At 46.0% G+C, this 12,371-nt stretch overlaps 1 protein-coding gene across 1 annotated transcript; it reads left to right on the top strand.

Moving 5' to 3' along the window:
* The first annotated feature begins 337 nt into the window (after window positions 1–337).
* LOC120042112 (39S ribosomal protein L12, mitochondrial-like) lies at window positions 338–11,536 on the top strand. The gene is made up of 5 exons (XM_038986974.1): window positions 338–512; window positions 3,143–3,335; window positions 6,522–6,596; window positions 8,474–8,611; window positions 9,320–11,536. Exons 1-5 carry the CDS (start codon window positions 454–456, stop codon window positions 9,434–9,436), a joined length of 582 nt encoding a protein of 193 aa, XP_038842902.1. The 5' UTR covers window positions 338–453; the 3' UTR covers window positions 9,437–11,536.
* The last annotated feature ends 835 nt before the right edge of the window (window positions 11,537–12,371 follow it).

Here is a 12,371-nt window from a genome sequence, read left to right as displayed (position 1 = left end):
ATGTAATAAGTCACATCTGTCGTAGTTCCTGGTCCAAGTCCTCCATACAGTTGGGGGTGATGATGGCGTAGGGCTGGGGAGCAAGAGAGGGGTGTCTGACGTTAAAAAACACTTAAAACAAATGTACAGTATAAATGTCCTCTTTATCTCCCATATATATATTTATATATTTCTATATGTATACTTTGACAATGTAAGTAATAATGAACTTTAAAGTCAATTGAATTGAGAGAGAGACACGCACGCACGCACACACATAGACTGACAAAAGCTACTTTGTTAATAAAGTTATTTAGTCGAACTACAACTCGTTTGTGGCGCAATGCATTGTGGGTAGGTCAGTAACAGAGAGTTGAGGACGCCATGTGCTATTGAGGGAGAAGGACCAGGATTGACAGGCTACACTGTGAATTGTAAATATCTATAGGAGATCCGGGGGCACAAATAATAAACATGTACTGCACGAGACATTGCATTCGGACCGCACTGCGAATCGCCGCAAAGACACATCGGTAAGCGGGTGTCATATTTAACCGGGGATTGCAGCTGTAACGGTGCTTGTGTAAATTCTAGAACAGTGGGACACAGAAGCTAGATGGTTTGCTAACGCTTAAAGCGTCAAGGGCAGAGAATTACTAGCTAATTTGCCATGCATTAACCATTTATGTGCCCCAAATAGTCTGAATCACATAGTCACATAGAACTGTTAACATAATAACCCTGGGCTCATTCATGTGCTTTGTGAAGAACGGCTTTTATGATCAGCCGGCTAGCTAGCTAGCCAGGCGCAATGCCACCAATTCCTCGTTAGCTAGCTAGTGAGGAACAATCTTGCAGCCAAATGGATTAATCTGTCACGGGCATGTCACGGGGATTGTGTTGCAAAACCAGCTAACTAACTTGTAATCTAGAGCGAGTAGGCTCAGTTAGCAGTAAATAACGTTAGACAGTTCCATGAACCCAATGCACCCTGTTCCTTCCTTATGAGATGTGCCAGTCAAGGTCATGTGTTTCTTGTATGGCATTTGTGTTTAACTTTGACAAAGGGATGTCATATCCTGTACCTTGCTAGAGCTTCCCTCCTGGTTGTGATTGGTGATTTGTATAGATTTTCACCATTGTGTAATGATCTTGTCAACCTTACTGTGGCAGTTGTACAACTGATTCAGAGGGGTTGGGTTAAATGCGGAAGACACATTTTGGTTGAATGCATTCAGTTGTGCAACTGACTAGGTATTCCCTTTCCCAACTGAACCAGGCGGGAAATCAGGATGAGGAATAGTAGCTTACTAGCTACTGCTAGATTACAAGCTGGTGGTGGATTTGAAGAATCTTTGAGAGATCTATGACAACATTGAATCAGTCATTCCCCATAGGCCTAGAGGTTTTTCAAGATGGGACTCAAAAGGCCCCTAAAGCAACATCCAGGAGCCTAAATCTAATTCATTAGTGCATAGTTGTAAGTTAATTTGCACCAATAGAAACCAAACTATCTTAGGTGGACGGGTTGCACGCCCTATAGAGGAAACACTGGATTGAATGTAGAGGTCGACCGATTATGATTTTTCAAGGGCGATACCGATTATTGGAGGAGCAAAGGAAGCCGATACCGATTAATCGGCAAATTTTTATATATATATTTGTAATAATGACAATTACAACAATATTGAATGAACACTTTTTTTAGAAGAAAGTAAAAGTGCAATATGTGCCATGTAAGAAAGCTAACGTTTAAGTTCCTTGCTCAGAACATGAGAACATATGAAAGCTGGTGGTTCCTTTTAACATGAGTCTTCAATATTCCCAGGTAAGAAGTTTTAGGTTGTAGTTATTATAGGAAATATAGGACTATTTCTCTCTATACCATTTGTATTTCATATACCTTGACTATTGGATGTTCTTATAGGCACTATAGTATTGCCAGCCTAATCTCGGGAGTTGATAGGCTTGAAGTCATAAACAGCTCAATGCTTGAAGCACAGCGAAGAGGTGCTGGCAAATGCAGGAAAGTGCTGTTTGAATGAATGCTTACGAGCCTGCTGCTGCCTACCACCGCTCAGTCAGACTGCGCTATCAAATATCAAATCATAGACTTATTTATAATATAATAAACGCACAGAAATAAGAGCCCTAGGGCATTAATTTGGTAAAATCCGGAAACTCATTTAGAAAACAAAACGTTTATTCTTTCAGTGAAATACGGAACCGTTCCGTATTTTATCTAACGGGTGGCATCCATAAGTCTACATATTGCGGTTACATTGCACAACCTTCAATGTTATGTCATAATTATCTAAAATTCTGGCAAATTAATTACGGTCTTTGTTAGGAAGAAATGGTCTTCACACAGTTCTCAACGAGCCAGGCGGCCCAACCTGCTGCATATACCCTGACTCTGCTTGCACAGAATGCAAGAGAAGTGACACAATTTCCTGAGTTAAAAAAAAATCATGTTAGCAGGGAATATTAACTAAATATGCAGGTTTAAAAATATATACTTGTGTATTGATTTTAAGAAAGGCATTGATGTTTATGGTGGGGTACACATTGGTGTAACGACAGTGCTTTTTTTGCGAATGCGCTTGTTAAATCACCCGTTTGGCAAAGTTGAAGTAGGCTGTGATTCAATGATAAATTAACAGGCACCGCATCGATTATATGCAATGCAGGACAAGCTAGTTAAACTAGTAACATCATCAACCATGTGTAGTTAACTAGTGATTATGTGAAGATTGATTGTTTTTTTTATAAGATACGTTTAATGCTAGGAACTTACCATGGCTCCTTGCTGCACTCGCGTAACAGGTGGTCAGCCTGCCACGCAGTTTCCTCGGAGTGCAATGTAATCGGCCATAATCGGCGACCAAAAATGCGGATTACTGATTGGTATGAACTTGAAATCGGCCCTAATTAATCGGCCATTCCGATTAATCGGTCGTCCTCTAATTGAATGATACATAAGTCTCAGTAATGATACATAAGTCTCTGCTCCCAAGTGGCACAGTGGTCTAAGACACTGCATCTCAGTGCAAGATGCCTGGTTCAAATAAATAAGAATTTGTTCTTAACTGACCTGCCTGTTAACTAAAGGTTAAATAAAATAATAGTTCAATAAAATAAACTGTATGATTTGTTTCCACAGGCAGGAGCTCCAGACACCAACGCTATGTGTCCTCCGAGCACTTGGGACCAGCCCAGCCAGCCTTTCTGATGTCATCGCCACCCCCCCTCTGGATGGAGCCCCCAAAGCGTACCCCCCCAAAATCACCCAGCTGGTACACGACATCACCAGCCTCACCTTGTTAGAGGTGTCAGACCTCAATGAGCTCCTCAAGGTATGGAACTGCAACATGTAGACTGTGTAGATTAACATAAGGAGACATGTACATTTGAGTCATTTAGCAGACGCTCGTATCCAGTGCCACACAGTAAGTGCCATAAATTATAGCACATTGGCCTATATATAAGACACAGTACATAGCCATAGCACATTGTCCTATATATAACACATAGCCTGGAATATAGCATCTTGGCCTTTATATAACACATAGTACTTAGCCATAACACAGTACTTAGCCTGGAATATAGCATATTGTCCTATATATAACAGACAGTACATAGCCTGGAATATAGCATCTTGGCCTTTATATAACACATAGTACATATATAACAGATAGTACATAGCCTGGAATATAGCACATTGGCCTATATATAACACATAGTACATAGCACATTGATCTGTACTTGAGTATAATTAGGCAAATCTGACATTACATATGTTTTTTAATTTACTTGACGTTATCCAGAGCGACTTACAGGAGCAATTAGGGTTAAGTGCCTTGTTCAAGGGCACGTCGGTAGATTTTTCACGTAGTCTGCTCGGGGATTCGAACCAGCGACCTTTCGGTTACTGGTCCAGCACTGTTAACTGCTAGGCTACCTGCTACCTGTACAATAGGCTACAACTTAATTTGTCCAACTATTACATCGGAAATTCAAGGAGACAAAACTCCAGACCACCTTTACTCCACCAACAGGCTCTCCCTCACCCTCCATTTGGCAAATCTGACCATAACTCTATCCTCCTGATTCCTGCTTACAAGCAAAAACTCAAACAGGAAGTACCCAGTGATGCGCTCAATACAGAAGTGGTCCCATGAAGCGGATGCTAAGCTACAGGACTGTTTCACTAGCCCAGACTGGAATATGTTCCGGGATTCATCCTATGGCATTGAGAAGTTTACCACATCAGTCACCGGCTTCATTAATAAGTGCACTGACGATGTCGTCCCCACAGTGACCGTATGTACATATCCCAACCAGAAGCCATGGATGACAGGCAACATCCACACTGAGCTAAAGGCAAAGCGTCAATACAGGACTAAAATCGAATCCTACTACGCCAGCTCTGACGCTCGTCGGATGTGGTAGGGCTTACAAACTATCACGGATTACAAAGGGAAACCTTGCCGCAAGCCTACCAGACGAGCTAAGCTTCGAGGTAAGCAACACTGAACCATGCATGAGAGCACCAGCTGTTCCGGACGACTGTGATCATGCTCTCTGTAGGCGACATGCGTAAGACCTTCAAACAGGTTAACTTTCACAGTCGTCCGGAACAGCTGGTACGCAGAGCATGCACTGACCAGCTGGCAAGTGTCTTCACTGACATTTTCAACCTCTCCATGACCTAGTATGTAATACCTACATGTTTTAAGCAGGCCACCATAGTCCCTGTGCCCAAGAACGCCAAAGGTAACCTGTGTAAATGACTATCGCCCTGTATCACTCCCATCTGTAGCCATGAAGTGCTTTGAAAGGCTGGTCATGGTTCACATCAACACCATCATCTCAGACACCCTGGACAACTCCAATTTGTAAACCGCCCCAACAGATCCAAAGATGATGCAATCTCTATTGCAGTCCACACTAGGGTTGGACGGTATCCAGCTTTTCATATGGTCATACCGTCCTTCTCTCACCCTGGGATTTACAGTAATACCGGCGTAGGACACAGGGAGGCGCCAAAAACACCCGCAAAAACACCCGTTGGGTGTCTATTACCAGAATGCTAACAAAATTAGCACAAGTAATAGCAGACCAACTAGGCGATACCAAATGTCATTTTTGATGAGTTTGGAAATTTACAGATGAATGTGGATGAAAGACGTTGTGCAAATGAACAAAGTGTTGATGCATGCAGTACTGGCTCTCCAGCAGAGACCTGGCAGTGTGGTGCCAGGACGACAACATCTGCCTCGGCGTCAGCAAGACAAAGAAGCTGATCGTGGACTACAGAAAACGGAGGGCTGAGCACGCCCCCATTCACATCGATGGGGCTGTAGTGGAGCTGGTCGAGAGCTTCAAGTTCCTCGGTGTCTGCATCACTAAAGATCATGGTCCAACACACACCAACACAGTTGTGAAGAGGACATGACCACGCCTCTTCCCCCTCAGGAATCTGAAAAGATTTGGCATGGGCCCTCAGACCCTCAAAAGGTTCTACAGCTGCACCATTGAGAGCATCTTGACTGGCTGCATCACCGCCTGGTACGGCAACTGCTTGACATCTGACCGTAAGAGTTCCCTGCCATCCAGGACCTCTATAACAGGTGGTGTCAGAGGAAGGCCCTAAAAATAATCAAAGACTCCCCCCACCTAAGTCATAGCTCTTCTCTCTGCTATCGCACGGGAAGCGGTACCGATGCACCAGGTCTGGAACCAACACGACCCTGAACAGCTTCTACCCCCAAGTCATAGACTGTTCTCTCTGCTATCGCACGGGAAGCGGTACCGATGCACCAGGTCTGGAACCAACACGACCCTGAACAGCTTCTACCCCCAAGTCATAGACGGTTCTCTCTGCTACCGCACGGGAAGCGGTACCGATGCACCAAGTCTAGAACCAACAGGACCCTGAACAGCTTCTACCCCCAAGCCATCAGACTGGTAAATAGTTAGTCAGTTCAATAGTTACCCAGATAGCTACCCTATCTGCATTGACCCTTTTTGCACCAACTCTTTTAATCACATTTAAAAATATATATATTCCACAGAGCTCCTGTCTGTGGAAACAAATCATACAGTTAATGTATTTTTTTATTTAGCTTTTATTTAACTAGGCAAGTCAGTTAAGAACACATTCTTATTTTCAATGACGGCCTAGGAACAGTGGGTTAACTGCCTTGTCAGCTCGGGGATTCGATCTTGCAACCTTTTGGTTACAGGTCCAACGCTCTAACGACTAGACTACCTGCCTCCCCAACGCTGCTGCTACTGTTTATTATCTGCCACTTTGTTCCTAGTTATATGTATTGGTAGCCCGTGTATAAAGCCATGTTATCATTACTCATTGTGTATTTTTCTATTATTTCTCTATTCTCTTTCTCTCTGTATTGTTGTGAAGGACTGTAGTAAGCATATCACTGATGGTCGACACCTGCTGTTTAAGAAGCATGTGATGAGTAACATTTGACTTGCTCAATGACTTCTCAATACAGTATGTGTAATTTTTGTCCCAGAAAACCCTGAATATCCAGGATGTTGGGATGATGCCAATGGGAGCCATGACTGCAGCAGCAGCACCTGCAGCTCTGGTAAGACAGGGATTGTTTCAGTGTGTTTCTGTGTTTTTATTCAATACGTTTATCAAGCTTCTTTACCTGTATTGGTTAGCCCACCCTTACATGATGCCCCGTGGTTACCCCTTACGTGATGCCCCGTTGTTACCCCTTACATGATGCCCCGTGGTTACCCCTTACATGATGCCCCGTGGTTACCCCTTACGTGATGCCCCGTGGTTACCCCTTACGTGATGCCCCGTGGTTACCCCTTACGTGATGCCCCGTGGTTCCCCCTTACGTGATGCCCCGTGGTTCCCCCTTACGTGATGCCCCGTGGTTACCCCTTACGTGATGCCCCGTGGTTCCCCCTTGTGATGCCCCGTGGTTCCCCCTTGTGATGCCCCGTGGTTCCCCCTTGTGATGCCCCGTGGTTCCCCCTTGTGATGCCCCGTGGTTCCCCCTTACGCGATGCCCCGTGGTTCCCCCTTACGCGATGCCCCGTGGTTCCCCCTTACGCGATGCCCCGTGGTTCCCCCTTACGCGATGCCCCGTGGTTCCCCCTTACGCGATGCCCCGTGGTTCCCCCTTACGCGATGCCCCGTGGTTCCCCCTTACGCGATGCCCCGTGGTTCCCCCTTACGCGATGCCCCGTGGTTCCCCCTTACGCGATGCCCCGTGGTTCCCCCTTACGCGATGCCCCGTGGTTCCCCCTTACGCGATGCCCCGTGGTTCCCCCTTACGCGATGCCCCGTGGTTCCCCCTTACGCGATGCCCCGTGGTTCCCCCTTACGCGATGCCCCGTGGTTCCCCCTTACGCGATGCCTCGTGGTTCCCCCTTACGCGATGCCCCGTGGTTCCCCCTTACGCGATGCCCCGTGGTTCCCCCTTACGCGATGCCCCGTGGTTCCCCCTTACGCGATGCCCCGTGGTTCCCCCTTACGCGATGCCCCGTGGTTCCCCCTTACGCGATGCCCCGTGGTTCCCCCTTACGCGATGCCCCGTGGTTCCCCCTTACGCGATGCCCCGTGGTTCCCCCTTACGCGATGCCCCGTGGTTACCCCTTACGCGATGCCCCGTGGTTCCCCCTTACGCGATGCCCCGTAGTTCCCCCTTACGCGATGCCCCGTGATTCCCCCTTACGCGATGCCCCGTGGTTACCCCTTACGCGATGCCCCGTGGTTACCCCTTACGCGATGCCCCGTGGTTACCCCTTACGCGATGCCCCGTGGTTACCCCTTACGCGATGCCCCGTGGTTACCCCTTACGCGATGCCCCGTGGTTACCCCTTACGCGATGCCCCGTGGTTACCCCTTACGCGATGCCCCGTGGTTACCCCTTACGCGATGCCCCGTGGTTACCCCTTACGCGATGCCCCGTGGTTACCCCTTACGCGATGCCCCGTGGTTCCCCCTTACGCGATGCCCCGTGGTTCCCCCTTATGTGATGCCCCGTGGTTCCCCCTTATGTGATGCCCCGTGGTTCCCCCTTACGTGATGCCCCGTGGTTCCCCCTTACGTGATGCCCCGTGGTTCCCCCTTACGTGATGCCCCGTGGTTCCCCCTTACGTGATGCCCCGTGGTTCCCCCTTACGTGATGCCCCGTGGTTCCCCCTTACGCGATGCCCCGTGGTTCCCCCTTACGCGATGCCCCGTGGTTACCCCTTACGCGATGCCCCGTGGTTCCCCCTTAACCCACCCTACATGACTTGATCTAGGAGGTACCCCTGCAGAGCTCATTGGCCTTCTATCTATAAATGCTTTAACCTCGTTTAGTTTCAATGCCCAATGTAAGCCTCTTTACTGCAATGCAATCGTTCTGCTTGACTTTACACACAAACATGTCATGTAGTGTCCTCAGAGCATAGATAGAACATGTTCTAACCTCGCATTGTATTCATTCTGCTCCGATAGGCAGTGGAAGAGGACATGGTACCAGTCAAGAAAGAGAAGACACACTTCACAGTGAAACTGACAGAACTGAAGGCAGCAGAGAAAGTGAAACTCATAAAAGAAGTGAAGAACTGCATCCAAGGCTTGAACCTGGTGCAGGTCAGATGGTCTTCCTGTTTTCCTCTGTGTGATGTCACAGCCAGACAATCATTCTTTAGTTCTTTCCTGTCTCTGTAATCATTTGTCCATTCCGTCTCTGGCCACACACGCTCCAGTGTCCACGCTTAAAGAACACAGAGTCAAATCAGTCTGAGACATAGGATAGCTTTGGGTTGGAGGTCTTTCACTCTGGTACTGCTCTCTTTATGTATATATTAGGTTAAGAGGTTGGTTGACTTCTCTGTTCTCTCTGTATAATCCTCCTTCTGTTTCTTACTCTGAAAGACATACAATCACGTCCGTCTAGGAGGTTGCTTTGTGTTAATGTTACTATAGATCCTCTGTCCTCTACCAGGCTAAGAAGTTGGTTGCTTTGTGTTATTGTTACTGTAGATCACTGACCTCCTCTGTCCTCTACCAGGCTAAGAAGTTGGTTGCTTTGTGTTAATGTTACTATAGATCCTCTGTCCTCTACCAGGCTAAGAAGTTGGTTGCTTTGTGTTATTGTTACTGTAGATCACTGACCTCCTCTGTCCTCTACCAGGCTAAGAAGTTGGTTGCTTTGTGTTATTGTTACTGTAGATCACTGACCTCCTCTGTCCTCTACCAGGCTAAGAAGTTGGTTGCTTTGTGTTATTGTTACTATAGATCCTCTGTCCTTGTGTTTAATGTTGCTGTAGATCACTGATCTCCTCTGTCCTCTACCAGGCTAAGAAGTTGGTTGAGTCCCTCCCCCAGGAGATCAGAGCCAATGTGTCCAAAGAGGAGGCGGAGAAGCTGAAGACGGCCCTGGAGACAGCAGGAGGCACTGTGGTGCTGGAGTAAACCGTCCCTCCTCTCTCCCTCCCTGCCTCCACCCGACTGACCCCGATCCACCGTCTGGCTGCGGTTACTCCCGTCTTCTGACTATCTGTTTTATACAGCAGTTAAAGAACAAAGGAACCAATACCTTGGAAAAGGAAACTAAAATATTGCCTTTTGACAACGTCGCTGTACCAGCTACCAACTGGACGGTGTGAGGCGGGGCGGGAGAAACTAACTCAGACTGAACTCCTCAGGCTCAGAGCCTGAACACACCCGCCCGCCGCCCGGCCGCTCGTCAATTTACTCCCCCATTTGTCTTGTTTGTTCTGGCTGGCTCTGTCCCGATTCTCCATCCTTCTCCCAAAGTGTGCACTTCTCTTGCGTTCTTTCTCGCATTGATTCAACAATGGTGGAAACTCAAACTCCCTCAAGCCAATGTTTACATCAGCTCCATGTTTAAAATTCCATGACTGGGAATATGAGGGCACAGTACAGGAGAAGGGTGGATAATGGGTACTTTTGCCCATCTATCAGTCTGGTACTTTTGCCCATTGGGCTGCAGTCAAGCTGGCCCTGGGCCTCCGGTCTGTCTGTCTGGGGGTGAGTTGCCCTGGACCTCCTGTCTGTCTGGGGGTGAGTTGCCCTGAAAGCCTCGTAGCTAACGTGGCATGTTATTTCTCTTGACAACCCTCCACAGTGACCATTGAAATATCTACGTTTGACTGTCTGTATTCTCCAGAGGAGGCTGGTGTGAGGAGCTATAGGAGGACCGGCTCATTGTAATGGCTGGAATGGAATTATGGAATGGAGTCAAACAGGTGGTTTCCATTTGACTCCATTCCATTAATTCCATGTCAGCATTTACAATAAGCCTGTCCTCCTATAGCTCCTCCCACCAGCCTCCGCTGGTATTTTATCTGCGTTAATGAACTAAATTTGTCAAATGAGCACTTTGCTGGTTGTTCTATGAGTGGTGTGAGTCTGGGTCATCAAGAGGACTGAGGTACCACGTTCACAACACATCTTTTTTAGAAACCCTCCCCCTGACTGGTAACAGACTCCTGTGTAGGGAGACATGGTTACCGTGTTATCTAGAACCAGGAGAACGGAGCTGATTCCTCATTACGGGTTGGAACCGGTTCAGGGAACAGAACTGAAAAGCCGGAAAATAACGTCATTTTTCAAGTAGCAGAAACGGAACCTGGAACGAAAGTGATCCATAGAACCATTATTTTAAAAGCATGGGAACCGGTTAATAACGTTCTTTTACATTCCAGGCGTTTCTACTCTCACAAAAAACGCAACAAAGTGCCTAGGCAAAGCCCCCACTCTGTCATTCAGAAACATATTCCAGTATCTGCCTGCAAGCTGAAAATCTTTACCAGTGTGTGTGCATGTTTAGGCTACCTTTTGATGCTAGTTAAGGATACTATAGGCATAGTTATCACGTTTCACATTGGGTTTATTAACTACAAAAAGGTAAGACGTGTTTTTTAAGTCTGGTGCCGCTCTGCACAAACTAGCTTGTTGGCTAGCAAGGTCAAAGGACATTAAAAGTTCCTCCGTAGAAGCCACTCCTCCTAGGTATAATTCTGTGGACATAAATCAGGTAAGGCATGTCATAACGATGCCCAGCGCTTCAAGCGTCCTCCTCAACCCTCTTGTTCTCTCCCCACCCGCAAAATGTCAGTCGCATCTTGCGCCATAGGCTACACTTGTTTGTCCATCACGCAAGCTTGCCTGCTCTATCCGGACTGATTGGTGAAGTAATTTAATCAGCTAAATGTAAAAAAAATAAAAATATTTTAAAGGTTAAAAAGGAACAGAAAGGAACGTTATAAACCGGTGCTTTGGTTTGAACCGGTTCTGAACTTTATTTTGCTGGTCGAAACAGTGGAACATAACTTTTTTTTTCTGTTCAGAACTAAACGATTTGGAAAAATAATTTTGGTTCCAACCCCTGGTCTTTATACTGTATGGCTGATATAGGATCAATGATGAAGTGATTAAAATAAAATACAAGTTAAATTTCTTTGGTTGGTTGAATATAATCTTGCATTGGATCACATTTGTGCTGTAAAGACTATGAAGGATTATTAAATAGTACCTATGTGAAACGTATTCATAATGATGTGATTACATATTTATATAATTGTAAAGCTTTATTTGGTGTTAGACATCCATATTTTGAATTAACTTTGTTTAAAATTCTAATGGAGTTTAATATGTAAAGGGGCCACTAGGTGGCAGAAGAGAGCTTTGCTGATTCTCCCAGACCAGGGCAACTGGCATCCTCGCATGGTTTTGTAGGCCCACTGATCATCCCCCCCATCCTATGGGGTCTCAACTTACTGTTGAGAGTTATAATAGCTAGTTGAGTGACTGTCAGTAACCGACATAAGAGAGAAACTGCTGATGCTAAACCACATTGCTAAATTGTGTATTCTAGCTTGTCAACTTAAATTGTTTTATATTTGGAAGTTAGTCTAGAGGCCAGCTAGCAATCATGTTCAAATTACCGACTGGGAGCCTCATTGATTTAGTTAGTTACTCCGACTCAAATATATTAATAACGGCAAACATTTCTCTCCACCCTATGGCAAAATGTGTAGAATTGCAGGAAATTTGCTTTTAAAACTGCACATTTTTCTCTAAACCTAGAGCTGTTGCGTTGACCGTATTACTGCCACACCAGCAGTCATGAGTCATCAAGAAGACCACAGTCAAATTCTATGTGAGTCGCGGTAATCTCCTCTTATGCACTCTGGACATGCCTTGGTAGTACCCAAAACATGGTCCTTGTCCATGTTGTTTCAAAGCCTTAATACAGCAAAATGGACATTGCTTTCTAAGGTGAGGATTCATTAAAAACACCCATAAGCATGTTAGAGCTTATAGATATGCCTATATAACCCCCACACAAAAAAACAATTAAAGTAATGATTTATACAATACA

This window comes from Salvelinus namaycush, chromosome 3 (assembly GCF_016432855.1).
Source record: "Salvelinus namaycush isolate Seneca chromosome 3, SaNama_1.0, whole genome shotgun sequence".
Classification (NCBI taxonomy): Eukaryota; Metazoa; Chordata; class Actinopteri; order Salmoniformes; family Salmonidae; genus Salvelinus; species Salvelinus namaycush.
This window is presented reverse-complemented; position numbering and strand designations above follow the sequence as displayed.